The sequence below is a fragment of the Orcinus orca genome, chromosome 8, assembly GCF_937001465.1.
Source record: "Orcinus orca chromosome 8, mOrcOrc1.1, whole genome shotgun sequence".
Taxonomy (NCBI): domain Eukaryota; kingdom Metazoa; phylum Chordata; class Mammalia; order Artiodactyla; family Delphinidae; genus Orcinus; species Orcinus orca.
In genome coordinates, this window is record NC_064566.1 from 2,820,097 (window position 1) to 2,834,772 (window position 14,676).

The 14,676-nt window shown below is 52.0% G+C and overlaps 1 protein-coding gene across 6 annotated transcripts in view; it reads left to right on the forward strand.

Annotated features, from left to right (window-relative positions):
* SHANK2 (SH3 and multiple ankyrin repeat domains 2) overlaps positions 1–14,676 on the forward strand; it is a 559,408-nt gene that overhangs the window by 150,247 nt on the left and 394,485 nt on the right. For all 6 annotated transcript variants that reach the window (XM_049713021.1, XM_049713018.1, XM_049713020.1 and 3 more), the window contains exon 9: positions 6,089–6,205. In XM_049713021.1, the coding sequence (XP_049568978.1) occupies positions 6,089–6,205 (117 nt within the window). The remainder of the gene's footprint in view (positions 1–6,088; positions 6,206–14,676) is intronic.

The window sequence follows — 14,676 nt, forward strand, 5'->3', positions numbered from 1 at the left end:
TGGCAGCCGACAGCTCCTTCCCAGCCGGCTGGCTCCCCATCCTTCCAGGGCACCTGAGTGCCCGCAGCCTAACCTGCTCACAGGTGTTGCAGAAGGCTTGCGTGGCTTTCCGGGGTGTTGCCCGGGGCAGGTGTTTAATTGCAAAGGGAGATCTTCACATCCAGCCCCCAGGCCCCGCGACTGGGGACGCCCGTCCCCTGAATGCTGACTTTGGAAGAGAACTTTTTTGACCTGTCTGCAAACCATCTTTCAACTTGTTATTCAGGTTACTCTAATTTTTTTCATTACAAAAGCAATATCTGCTCGACGTGAAAGTCTTTAAAACTACGAAGAAACATAAAGAAGGAAGTAAAAAACACCCAAATGCATTCCCAGAACATGGTGGGCCAGATTACGGGGGCTTCACTGAAGTTTTAGTTGCTAAGTACTTTCACATCCACCGGGGCAGTGCCCGGCACCTAGCTCCGACCAAAGGGAGGAGGGGGGTTTGGCTGTCTCAGGACTTGAGGAAGAGTTGCTGGCGAAGCCAAGGTTCCTGAAGAGGACGCCGTCCCCAGTGAGAGGACAGCTGCTTGGTCTCGTGTTTCCACACACCTTTGTGGGCAGCTATGCCCACAGGACTGGCCCACATGGGGCGTCTCGCTCCCTTCCTCCTTCCCTGAGTCTGTCGATTCCATTTGGAGGATAAGTGAGATTTCCTCCTTGTGCTGTCAGTAGCGTATATTCTGGGCTGGGATTGCAAAACCCCCTCAACATGGCCTGGGTCACCTGAGCAAGTGGCTTACCCTCTCTGAGCTTCTTTGCTAATCTCTAAAGCTGGCTGAGTAACAATTCATAGAGCTCTCAAGACAGTTAAATGATGCATTGACTATAGTGCCTGGCATCTAGTAAGTGCTCAATAAGTGCTGGCCACGCCCCCATCATAACCATCATTGTCAGCATTATCATCTGGCCACGCCCCCATCATCACCATCATCACCATCACTCTCCTCTGGTCATGCCCCCATCATCGCCATCATGGTCACTATCATCTGACCACGCCCCCATCACCATCATGGTCACTATCATCTGACCAGGCCCCCATCATCGCCATCATGGTCATTATCATCTCGCCACGCCCCCATCACCATCCTGGTCACTATCATCTGACCAGGCCCCCATCACCATCATGGTCACTATCATCTGACCACGCCCCCATCACTGTCATCCTTATCACTGTCATCAGGCCATGTCTGGTTTCCTCTGTGAGGAATGATACTTGGCAGTCAGAGAGCACTTAACCGATTCGCTCACGGGCCTTCACACAGGTCTCATTTGATTCCTGCAATGATTCTATAAAGGATGCTTTATCATTTGGCCTTACCTTTGTTATTGGTTGCTATTTATTATTTATCATTTTCAAGTGAGGAGTTTTAACTGTAAGGAAATCACCGTTTCTGGCCGCTGCTCCCTCCTGTCCCTCTTCCTCGCTGAGCTCACCCCTGCTCACCCTCAGCCCTGGGCTCCAAGTCCTTGGCGCTTCCCCTGACCCCACAGTAAGGGACAGGCCCCTGGGGAGGTTCCCTCGTGGTGTGGTCCTGGGTCTCTCTGTGTGGGTACTTACCGCATGCTAACTGTTCTGCTGTCCTATCTCCAGCTTGTCTTATAAAGTACGTATTATAGGAGGAAAGCCTAAGTGTGGTGCGGACGTAAATAATTTTGCCTGTGGTACTGAACCAAGCAGAAGCATTTGCAATGCAGTGAACTCCTCATTGCTCCGATTGCATTGCACAACCCCAGGGGGCGCTGTGACACTTGCTGTAAATGTAGGCTTGTAGATTTATCACAACAGGTGTCCAGCAGGTGGCAGTGAAGTGCTTGAAGGAAGGAGCACTCTTTTCTCTAATTTACACCAAATTATGTGTTTGGGGGGGATGCCCAGCACAGGTCGGTGAATCCCAAATCCCAAATCTTGTGGGGAGTCTACGCCAAATACTCGTGCCCGGGAGATTTGCAGGCAGGAGATGTGGGGCGGAGCCCCACACATACATGCATTTTCCATAAAGCATCTCAGAAAAAAATGGGTAAGCAATGTGAGTGTAAGAGGTGCTGTTTTGTTTTTCATTCTAGTTACTCTCTGACCTCTGTCCATCCTTTTAATCTGTCTCCCAAGGGCCAGAGAGGACAACACCCTTTTCAGAAAAAGGACAGAGGATTAGCACGGCTTATCTTGGGGGAGGACAAATTCTTACTTTGATAAGCTTTGAGGTCCTTATGTCAAGCAAGCACTCATTTCTTTTTTTTAACTGTGAATGAGTATTTAATTTCAAACTTTAAGAGGAGTTGCAAAAGCAACACAGAGTACTCCCGTATTCCCTTCATTCAGAGACCACATTTGAGTTTTTCCAAAGGATCCAGTCCGGGATCCTGCAGGAGCCCTTCCATCTGGGAGACTTCATAAGTCTTCCCTAGATTCTCTCAAGGGGCTCTTTTGAAGATTACGGGGTAGTCATTTTGGAGACTGTCTCCCAGTTTGGGTTTGCTCAGTGTTTCCTCGTGATGAGATGCAAGATGTGCATTTTTGCAGGAATGTCATGGAAGGGACGTGTGTTTCTGGCAGTCCTGTTACGTGGCAGGTGGTGACCATTTGCTGTTATTGGTAATGTTCACTCTGACCCCCTCATCACGGGGAATCTGCCAGGTTCTCCACCCTAGTTTTCTCTTCCCTTTGAAGTTAGTATTTTGTGGGACCTTCAGACTATTTTAGGGAACCCCTTTTCTCATCTCCCTGTCCCCTGCTAGTTTTAGCACCCAATGGTATTTCTTGTCTGAATTAAGTAATTCATTGGAGATTCTCTAAATCTAAATGGAGATTTTCTACTCCCATCCTTGCTTCTCACACTAATTCGTTGGCTTTCTGTCATCAGGAAGAGCTTTCTCTTCTTGTTTATTTATTCACTTATTTGTAGCAATGTGGTTTCGTGGATGTCTATTTATTCAACAGGTAACCATCTGTTAATGTTGTCCCACTTTGGGTCCAGGGAGCCGCATCAAGGTGGCCTGTGTGTCCTGTGGACACACCCCCATCCTTTCTGGCGCACTTCCTTACCTTCTGGTTCCACAAGGTATTCCAGGCTCATCTCGTTCTTTTCCTGCCTCAGCCCTGGAATAGGCCATCTCTGTAAGAAGCTCTTGTTCTTTCTTCTGAGTTCAGTAAGTCCCTTACATACGAACCTTCAAGTTGCAAGCTTTCGAAGATGAGAATATGTGTCCGCATGTCCAGTCACGTAACTTCGTTCCCGTGTCTGGCGTTATCTGCAACCTAGGCTAACTTTGTTGCACTTACGAACAAATTGGACTTACGAATGCCCTCTCAGAACTGAACTTGTTCATGTGTAGGGGGACTTACCGTATAGAGTGGTATTTAGAACCCAAGATCCGAGTATTAAGTGTGCTCACTGCTACCGGGCTTTTGCTGATCCCAGCCGCTCTCAGGAGGGGGAGTTAGGGACACACGTCCTCGCACGTCCACGTGTTCCTACACATTTACTTTTTTGCTTTTCTCTATATTGAAAACCGTGTGCTTATACTGATAGCTCTTTTTCCTGTCCAGTACCACAGAGTTTATTCTGGTTTTCTCCCGCACTGGATTAGTAACTCCCTTTCTTTGACGGTGGGAAACCTGCTCCCATTTTCCTCCATGCATTTACCTGTTGCTCAGCCCCCCTGAATGCAGCCCATCTGCCGACTGGTCTGGCCAGCACGTTGCTCAGATTCCCTTCACCCTTCCCCGTCTGCGAGGCTGCTTCCTCAGCAGGTACGGCTTCTATCACGCAACAGCCGGTGGTTTAAAAGAAGAGACGTGCAAAGGAGATCCTTTAAAGAAATGAATGGTAGAATTTAAGACTGTGGGATTACAGGAGATTTTTTTGTTTCAGCACTTGTCTGATGTTTCTGGTTTCCCTTGTTTTCAAACAATAGGCTTGGACAAAGAGGCCCTTGAGGGGGATTCTCTCCCTGACAGTCAGCCCAGAGTAAAAGGCTCTAGTTTACCTTTTTGCATTGATCCTATTGTAACCCTTGGTGGGGAGAACGTGAACGCCATCCCGATGATGTAATGTGAAACCCCACAATTTCAGATGAACCCGGGGAAGAGGAAGGGTGAGTCTGGAGTGATTGTAAAAATGTTTTTTACGCCAACTCTCTTTGTTTTTGACTACAGGACAATTCAATTACGCCATAACACAGTCTTGCCTCCTGGAAGTTCTTTGGGGAGAGTTGATTAGCCAGGGCTCCTCCAATTGGAGGAACAAAAATCCCAACTCAAACTGGCTTAAGGGGAAAATTAAAATTATGCCTAGGCTTACATCCTGAAAAACCCAGGCCCAGTTGTAGCTGAGAGGGGTCCACGGGGCATCTGCTGCTTGGCCGTGCGTGTGTGCGTGCGTGCGTGCGTGTGTGTGTGTGTGTGTCTTGTTTTCTCTCTCCTTCCTTTAGCTCCCACTTCTCCCTTCCTCTGCACTGGTGGCCCCAGCAGCTCCGGCTTCTGTGGCTTTTTTGCTGGCCACCTTGGAGGAAAGAGAGAACTTCATTTTCTCAGTGGTTCTGACAAATGTTCCAGTCTCGTCTTCACAGGCCCCCGAGAGTCACTTGGGCATCCCCAGCCCACGCCTGTGGCCGGAAGGTAGATTGTTCTGTGTCTACTGCAGGCATGGGGGGTGGGGCAGGCCCCCAGACCTCTGGGAGTGGGGTCGGGTGGCCCCCAGAGGAAGAGGCAGGCGCTGTTGCCACAAGAAGGGAAGGCGCGGGTGGGCAGGGAAAAGCAGCCGTATCTTCGGGAACGATCTGCTCTGTAAACGGATGAGATGATATTACGGGCAGCAGGGGTTGTAACTGGGTGTTTCTCAAGGTTTTTTTTTTAAAGCTCATCCAATTACTAGTCCCCGTGTCTTTCCTGTCATCTCTCCTCTCTATTAATTGGCGAGGTGTAGCTCTTTGTCGTGGACTGTGCAGAGGTGAAACGCCCCTCCATCTGTCTCAGTTATCGGAAAGGCAGGATTACTGAGCCCTTCTTCCTCTGGCTACCGTGCAGCCCAACCCAAACCACCCGCAGCTGCCTGTCCTGGCCTGGCCGGCCGTCTCCCCGCCGGGCGCTTCCCCACCCTCGGTGTGAGTGGTTCTGGATCAGAACCCCCGCTTCCTGCCTTTCACGTCTCCCTATCCGGTTGTCACCCCACCAGAGGGACAGTGGGTCTTACACCCTTGGCACTGCCCATCGCTGGGTGCCCAGGAAGTGCCGGTGGATGGGGTGGGGTTAGTCGAATATGACTTGCTTCCCAAGGTCAAGGGTTGCTCCGGCATCGAGCGGCATGCGCTGGACCTTCTGCTGGACCTGGACGGCAGCCCCTTGGTCACAGTACGGGGCCCTCCCTGCTCCCTGTGAGCTGCAAGGGGTGGGGGGCAGCTGGCCTGTCCCTGAGCATCACTGGGGCTCCTTTCAGGCCCCTTATTCATGTGACTCTCATGAGAACCCTGGGAAGAGTAGGGTTTCCATTTACACATGAAGACAGAGGCTCAGTGAAAGTTCTGGAAAATGAGGCCAGATCTGGTTGACCCCAGAGCCCTGTTGGCTCATAAATCACACATCACCCCCTAGAAGGGCTCAGGAAAGGGTGGGGCTGCCCCTTGCCTTGAAGGGGACAGGCGGGATCTCTTCCCAGGACACAGCCGGGTCCATGCACCGCTCCCGGCTGTTTTCACGCCTCCTTCGGGGTGGGGAGCTTGGATAAACAACACCTGGGACGGAGCATCCTGGTCTGCGTTTCCTGGTCGCTGAGGCCGGGGGCAAAGACATGCCCTGGTCTCTCTGGGCTTCCCGGGCCTCGGGACTGAATGGAAGGAACGGGGGCCCCTTTGCAGACCCCCCAGTCGAACAGCTGAGCACAGTCTTCAAACCCAATACGAGCTCCTTCTCCTGATTCCCCAGGGGTCTGAGGTGTGGGACCTGGTCCAGAATGGGGGCTGGGCTGTGTTGGCCACACCGTTGGTTCTGGGGGCGCCCGGTGCGTCCCGGGCAGCTCCCGGTTCACAGCGTGGACTCTCATTTCAGGCCTGCAGGTACGGACACGTGCAGCACCTGGAGCACCTGCTCTTCTACGGGGCTGACATGGGGGCCCAGAACGCCTCGGGGAACACTGCCCTGCACATCTGCGCCCTCTACAACCAGGTCAGTGAGCAGGGCAGCTGCCCCACACCCTCTGTAACCACGTGGGCACCGGGGCCAGGGCTGTGCTGAGTGCTTTGCAGGTGGATGTCCAGCTCCAGCTGCCAGCACAAAGTCCCACAGATGGGGCGGCTTAAACAGCAGACGTTTATTTCTCACAGTCCTGTCTGGACGTCCCAGATCAAGGTGCCAGCCTGCTTGGTTCCAGGAGAAGGTCGTCTTCCTGGTTTGTGTTTGCACGACTCCTCTCACTGTGTCCTTACATGTGGAGAGAGAGAACGAGCACTGGTGTCTCTTCTTCTAAGGACACTAATCCTATCAGATCGGGGCCCCAACCTCATGACCTCATTTAACCTAATCACCTCCTGAAGACCCATCTCCAGAGACAGTCACGTTGGGAGGTTAGGGCTTCAACATAGGAATCTGGGGAGACGCACTCAGTGCAGAGCGGGGAGTGGTACTCACCTGCTTCTTTGAGAGTGGTTATCCCTGTTGTAGAGAAGAAAACTGAGCCACAGGAAGTGAGGGGAGGGTCCTGGGGCACAGCTGGTACAGTCAGAGATGGGCATCGAAACCCCCATAGCTGAGGGTGCAGACTCTGCGATTATGGTGTCACACGTACCCCACAGGGGGTCTCTACTGGGGTTGGGGCGGGGTGCGGAGTGGAACCATGAAATAGGGAAGGGTGTGGCTGACAGAGCCCCCAGGACAGTTATGGTGGCCCACCAGACCCCAACAGGACCACCATGAAACAGAGGCAAGCCTTACATCACTACATGTACAAACGTGTCCCCAGTGGGCTTTTTCTTTTCAATTCCTTTTTAATTGTGGATAAATATGTAAAACATAACGAAGATTTGACTGTCTTAACTATTTTTAAGCATGCAGTTCAGTGCATTATTGTATGACCATCCCCTCCATCCCTCTCCGGAACTTTCCATCCTCCCAAACTGACACTCTGTCCCCACTAAACGTTCACTCCCCACGCCCTCCCCAGCCCCTGGCCCCCACCAGCTACTTTCTGTCTCTGTGGGTTTGACTCCTCTAGGGACCTCATGGGAGTGGAATCGCGCAGTATTTATCTTTTTGTGTCTGGCTCACTTCACTGAGCATCATGTCCTCAAGGTTCATGCACGTTGTAGCCTGTGACAGAATTTCCTTCCTTTTTAAGGCTGAGTAATCTTCCATTGTGTGGATGGACCACATTTTGTCCGTTCATCTGTCAGGGGACATGGGTCGCCTCCACCTCTTGGCTGTTGTGAATAGTGATGCCGTGAACGTGCAAATCTTTCTTCAGGACCCCGCTGTCACTACTTTTGGGGACACACCCACAAGTGAAGCCTCGATGAGAACAATTTGTACAAAACCCACAGTCTTCTGTGTGAGATGGACTGAAAACCAAGGCGAGCTGGGAGTGAGTGTGCTCGGGAAGCAGCAGGGGTGGGATGCGACTCCTGCCCCCAGGCATGCCTCCTAAGTGACGGGGCACACACCCCGTGCAGTGTGACCACTGGGCTACTGTGTGAGGAGTGAAGCTGAGAGCCTCTGGTCCTGCCGGGAGGCAGGGGGAGGCCAGAAGTCGGCAGGGGGGCACGTGGAGGGGTGTGGGAAGGGGCTGGCTCCCCGGAGATGGGTTGGGGCACTGCTTCAGGGCGTGGTGTTAGTTTCCTTGGCGCGTGAAGTCAAGATAGTTCCTGGATATCACTAGTAAGGGCTCCTCTGTCCTTTCTTCTTTTATTCTTCTCTTTCTCTGATTTCAGGGAACTTAAGGTCTGGAGTGGGGAGGTGTGGACACTCCACAGAGCAGCTGAGCAAAATAAGGGTGGGGGGTCCACCACCTAGAGGAACAGAGGGGAAATCATGGATTAGGGTGACTGCTGGGGGCCCCTAAGCTGTGTGCACTCTGCTTATCCTCTCTCTGCCATCCAATCCAAAGCAATGATTCCATCTTTTTGAGTGAAATCTCCAGCCTTTGCCTACACCCAAGTCCTTTCCCTGCTCACTCCATGACTACTCCATCCCAGGCCCCTCCAGCCACTCTGTAATCCCACTTTGCTTCTAGCTATTGAAACCTCCTAGATTCTTTGCCCTAGAAAATTCCTATGCATCCTTCAAAACCCAACTGAGATATCCTGCCCTCAGTCAAGCCTTTCCTTGATGAGCCCCTGATAGAGTTAGTTGTACTTTTTACTCTGTAGCCCTTTGCAGTACAGCCAGGGTGAACTGCCCAGGATCAGGTCGTTATTAGGCCTTACCTGTCTTCCCTACGGGCATCCCCTCCCCGCTTGGGCTCACCTTCTCAGGGGCGTAAACCACCATCTTTCAGGGTGTCCCCTGCTCCTGGCACAGGAGAGCAGCTCAGCCAGATGCGGTTGGGGAAGAATTTCAGTTTGACTCCAAGGAGTATTCTGAGAGCTGCTGGCCAGCTCCTCAATGAAAGCATACTGATGGGATTTGCACGCAGCTGGGGCCCTAGGTGTTCCAAGGCATCTGGATGTTGGAATGGCTTTATGAGCACGGAGAGATCTTGCTCAGCTGCACTAGAAAAACACGCATCATGAACCTTGGCTTTGGTTGGTAAAACATCTGTGCCAACGTGTGCTTCTTAATTATTGCCTTAGAGGGGAAAAGCATTCCTTAATTGTCCCCAGTAGATTTTATCATGAGAAACAAAACAAAACAAAACCCAGAAAACCATGTTTTCTGTCTCTTGAAATAATGGTGGACAAGATGGTCTTTGAACACGTAACCTTTCTGTTAGAAAATGTCAAGACGTGTTGGGAATCTGAATTCTGAGTTATTCATGGTGCTGGGTTTGACTGGTGTCACTCTGCCTCCTCCAGATTTGTCCCCACCCTCGGCTGATGACTGTAGGAGGGCCCAGAGCTGCCCGGGGCTCTCAGGAACACCCCTCCGCTCCTGCCTTAGGTTAGAGGGTCCAGCAGACTTTTTCTGTAAAGAGTCACTTATTAATATTCTGGCTTTTCAGACCACGTGGACTTCTTCACAGCTACTCAACTCTGCCGCTGCAGTGTGAACTTAACCACAGGTGATATGCAGATTAATGTGTGGCTGTGCGCCAATAAAACTTTATTTATAAAACAGGCAGCAGTTCAGGTTAGCCTGCGGGCCCCAGTTTGCCAGGCCCAGCCAGGCATAGAAGGCTGCATCTGTCCTCTCACCAGATGTAAGGTAAGGACAGACTCCCCACTCCAGGGCTGAGTGTCTTCCTCCTAGCGTGCCAGGGAGGCCCCGTCAGGGAGTGAGAGCTGTCCCCTCTCCAGGGTCCTGGGACCTCCAGGGCCAGCCTACTGCTGTCCAGCTCCACCCATCTGTCCCTCTGTGGCAGCAGGGGTAGAAGTGCCTTTGGTGGCATCTCCTGTTTTGGACACCCTGCCTTGCATTATGTGCCAGGGGCCATCACAGAGGGTCACAGACTGGTGCTTGGTGGCCCCATAGCCCCTGGACAGCATGTCCAGTTGGGAGTCAGCAAGTGTTCTGGGATCCAGCTTCATTAATCCCTCGTGCCCCTTCCCTGGGATGCTAGTGTGACCTTTAACCTTTTCCCTCAGTCCCGCCTCAGCCGTTGAGGCATCTCACTGATGTACTAAGAGAAGCCGGTCCATTCGGCCTCTCAGTGTGATTCAGAGATGCATAGCTCCATACACACTAGCATCCTTGTGATGACCTGTCCGAGAGGAATGGAGGGAGGGATGGAGATCCCTGAGCCTTTGTCTGGCGCACCCGGCAATGGTACCTAACCTGAAGTCCTGTCCTCCCCAAGTCACTGGTGTGCTGGCCTCCTCGCTGTGTCCACTTTCAATTTCTACATACATGGGATGTGTATGGCTGTGTGAGGCCAGGCTCAGGGCCAACAAGAGAAACCGCTCTGCAACTTCAAGCAGAAAGGGGTGCCGTACAGGGCACTCTGGGGAGAAACATTGAGAAATAGACTGTCCCAGCTGTGGGGACACAGTGCTTTTGGGTCAGGATGGGAGTCAGGGAAAGGCACTAAGAAGCAGCCTCTAGGTAGAGTTGCAATGCAGGGAGCCGTGGCAGTCTGGGTTTCATAAAATCCCTCCTCTGTAATATGGAGATAATTATACCCAGCTTGCAGGGTTGCTAAGAGGCTTAAAATAGAAAGCAAACATATGGCATGCCTGGCACACGGCAGATTTTCAGTAAGAGTGGCTGTAATGGTGATGATTATGGTGTGATGATGGATGGTGACTATGGTGATGATGATGATGGTGGTGGTGATGATGATGGATGGTGACTATGGTGATGATGGTGGTGATGGTGATGATTATGGTGTGATGATGGATGGTGACTATGGTGATGATGATGGTGGTGGTGATGATGATGGATGGTGACTATGGTGATAATGGTGGTGATGGTGGTGATGGTGATGGATGGTGACTATGGTGGTGATGGTGATGATGGTGGTGATGGTGATGGATGGTGACTATGGTGATGATGAGGATGGTGATGGTGATGATGGTGGTGATGATGATGATGGATTGTGACGATGGTGATGGTGATGATGTTTATGGTGTGATGATGGATGGTGACTATGGTGATGATGGTGATGGTGATGGTGATGATGGTGGTGATGGTGATGGATGGTGACTATGGTGATGATGAGGATGGTGATGGTGATGATGTTTATGGTGTGATGATGGATGGTGACTATGGTGACTATGGTGGTGATGGTGATGATGGTGGTGATGGTGATGGATGGTGACTATGGTGATGATGATGATGGTGGTGATGGTGATGGATGGTGACTATGGTGATGATGGTGATGGTGATGATGTTTATGGTGTGATGATGGATGGTGACTATGGTGGTGATGGTGATGATGGTGGTGATGGTGATGGATGGTGACTATGGTGATGATGATGATGATGGTGGTGGCGATGACTATGGTGTGATGATGGATGGTGACTATGGTGATGATGGTGGTGATGGTGGTGATGATGATGGATGGTGATGATGACGGTGATGATGGTGGTGATGGTGATGGATGGTGGCTATGGTGATGATGAGGATGGTGATGGTGATGATGATGGTGGTGATGATGATGGATTGTGAGGATGGTGATGGTGATGATGTTTATGGTGTGATGATGGATGGTGACTATGGTGATGATGGTGGTGATGGTGATGATGATGGTGATGGTGATGATGGTGGTGATGGTGATGGATGGTGACTATGGTGATGATGAGGCTGGTGATGGTGATGATGATGGTGGTGATGATGATGATGGATGGTGACTATGGTGATGATGATGGTGATGGTGATGATGTTTATGGTGTGGTGATGGATGGTGACTATGGTGATGATGGTGGTGGTGGTGATGGATGGTGACTATGGTGATGATGAGGATGGTGATGGTGATGATGATGGATGGTGACTATGGTGATGATGATGTGGTGGTGATGATGATGGATGGTGACTATGGTGATGATGATGTGGTGGTGATGATGATGTGGTGGTGATGATGATGGATGGTGACTATGGTGATGACGATGGTGATGATGATGGTGATGGTGATGATGGTGACTATGGTGATGATGGTGGTGATGGTGATGATGATGGTGATGGTGATAATGGTGGTGATGGTGATGGATGGTGACTATGGTGATGATGATGATGGTGATGGTGATGGATGGTGACTATGGTGATGACGGTGATGATGTTTATGGTGTGATGATGGATGGTGACTATGGTGATGATGGTGGTGATGGTGATGGTGATGGTGATGGATGGTGACTATGGTGATGATGATGATGATGGTGGTGGTGATGGTGATGATGAGGATGGTGATGGTGATGATGGTGGTGATGATGATGATGGATTGTGACTATGGTGATGATGATGGTGATGATGTTTATGGTGTGATGATGGATGGTGACTATGGTGATGATGGTGGTGATGGTGATGGTGGTGATGGTGATGGATGGTGACTATGGTGATGATGGTGGTGATGATGATGGTGATGGTGATGATGATGGTGATGGTGATGATGGTGGTGATGGTGATGGATGGTGACTATGGTGATGATGATGATGATGGTGGTGGTGATGGTGATGGATGGTGACTATGGTGCTGATGATGGTGATGGATGGTGACTATGGTGATGATGATGATGGTGGTGGTGATGATGATGGATGGTGACTATGGTGGTGATGATGGTGACTATTGTGACGATGATGGTGGTGATGGTGATGTTGACGGTGAAGGTGGTGATTAGGATACTGCCCATACTGCTGTTAATTTGACTTACAAAGCTTCTCATTAAATATGAAAGCATCAAATTTATGGATTGATTGTGTGTTTTATCAATTTTAGGCAGACCTCATCTGTACACTTCTAGTAAAACACACGGTGATCGGAATATTCTCTCTTCCTCTCTTATGAAATCAACTAATTAGGGCTTTGATTGTAAGCAGCAAATTGCATCTAATCTACCAACTCCCTCCATCTGTTGCTGGCTTTCCAGGAGCACCAGAGGGAGGGACGCAGCCTGGTGTTTGTTTTTCCACCTTGGATAAGGAAGGAAGGGAAGGAATATTAAATATCAAAGGTTACTAGGTCGGGCCAATTTGTCTGGAAGATAGAAAAATAAATCCTGCCTCTCTGGAGCAGGCCTCTTGGTTCTAGTGAGAGCCAAAGTAAAGAGACAGGCTGTGTTCTGTTTGTGTCTCTGTGTCCTGTCCGAATCCCGCAGAGCAGTCGTCATAGTAGCTGGTGGGGGCCTCCGTGGGGGCAATCACGGGGTAATCATCCCCTGGGCGTTGAGGGCGTGTAGAAAGGCGTCCCCACGGTCCTTCCCCTTAGATCCCCCCAACGAGCCTGTGGTGGCTACTGTCGGTTGTCATTCCCTCGTACAGGCCAGGAGATGCAGGTTTGGTCCAAAGCAGCTCCGCTGGTAAATGCCAAAGCTGGGCTTCGAAACCCACCCTGTATTTCTCCTCCCCCAGGCTCTGGGGACACGTTCCTGTAACCCCTCGACTGGGGGGAGGATGGGGCTCCACTGGTCACAAGTCAGGTGAAGGTGCGTGCCACGGCGTGCGTGCCACAGCGTGTGTGCCACGGCGTGCGTGCAGCATGGTCTTTGGGGCACCACCCTTCAAAGGAGGGTGGTCTGTGGAGCCAGGTTCCAACCTCGCTCTGGTGACATCAACTTCCCAGCTCTTTACACTTTAAAATTTTACTGATCGCACGCATCTAGGCTCTTCTTGGGCTTGTGTCTACTTGGACAGGCTCCGTTCAAGGGATCGTTTAAACAGGAAATGAGTTCCTGACTTATAATTTGGAGTATTGAGTAGTTCACGTCTGTGACACTTATGCGAAGACGGCCTCGGTGCAGTGGAAATGAGAGCTCCGGGGGCGGGGGGACTTGGAAATCCGGAGTTGAAGCCGGCCCATCCTGGGTAGTTTGAAGCAAAACGCTCAGAGCGCCTGTCTTGGCCTTTCCTCCTCCGTCTTTGGGCCGCGTGCGCATGCGCAGGCGCCGCCATCTCCTCCGCGTGTCGCCTCGGCTGCACGAGCGCGTCCGTCTTCACTTCTCACCACGTCTGCACCGCAGGCCTCGTCCAGACCTCGCTGGACTCGCAGCCTCCACTTCCTGCCCCTGTTCTCTTACAGGACACTCCGGCCAGACTCCACCCCTTCTAGCTCGGGGCAGCGGGCGGCATCGCCGCGGTCACGCCTTGTCCCCACGCAGCTCAGCCGCTCCGGGGCATCTTCTCTTGGCGTCCGTGCCGCCCACTCCATTGCCCCAGTTCTCCCCACGGTGACCTCAGGCAGACCTGTCTGTGTCCTTAGGTACCTTCCAGAAAACACTGCCGGCTGGGTCCCAACGTGCCGACTCATCTCTCCCCTGGGCTCTGGCAGTGATGTCCACCCCGTGGCGACATCCCCGTGGAGACGGCGTGGGTGGCTCCAATAACGGCTCCTCCCCCTGTGTACATAGTGCCCGACTCTCTGTGGCTCCAGCCTGAAGTCTGGGTGGCCTTACTGGCCCTTACGGCCCCTCTCCCAGGTCTGGTCAGCTCCCTTCTGTCCCCTCCCAGCCTGGCCCAGGCCACTGGCATCCTTGCCCTGGACCGCTGCCTTCACCCCCAACTCCCCCACCCATCTGCCTCCCAGTCTTTATTCCCTCACTTTCTGCAGGACACTGGAGTGGCTTTGTGCCACGTGGGTCAGTCTGCGTTCCCCGTGACCCAGAAGGCCCTTGTCGCTCCCCCCCGCCCCGCAGCTCCTCTCCTGTCCCCTGTCCTCGGCTTCCTGCAGCCCCGGGGCCTTTGCACTTGCTGCCTCCTCTGCCAGGAACACTTCCCCCCTTTGCCACATGGCTCTTTCCTCGAGGCTGAGGCTCAGCTTGGAGGCCACCGCCTCAGGGAGGCCTTCCCTGACCACCTGCCCTCACCTTCTCCATCACATGACCGTCTTGTATGGTCTGCGTG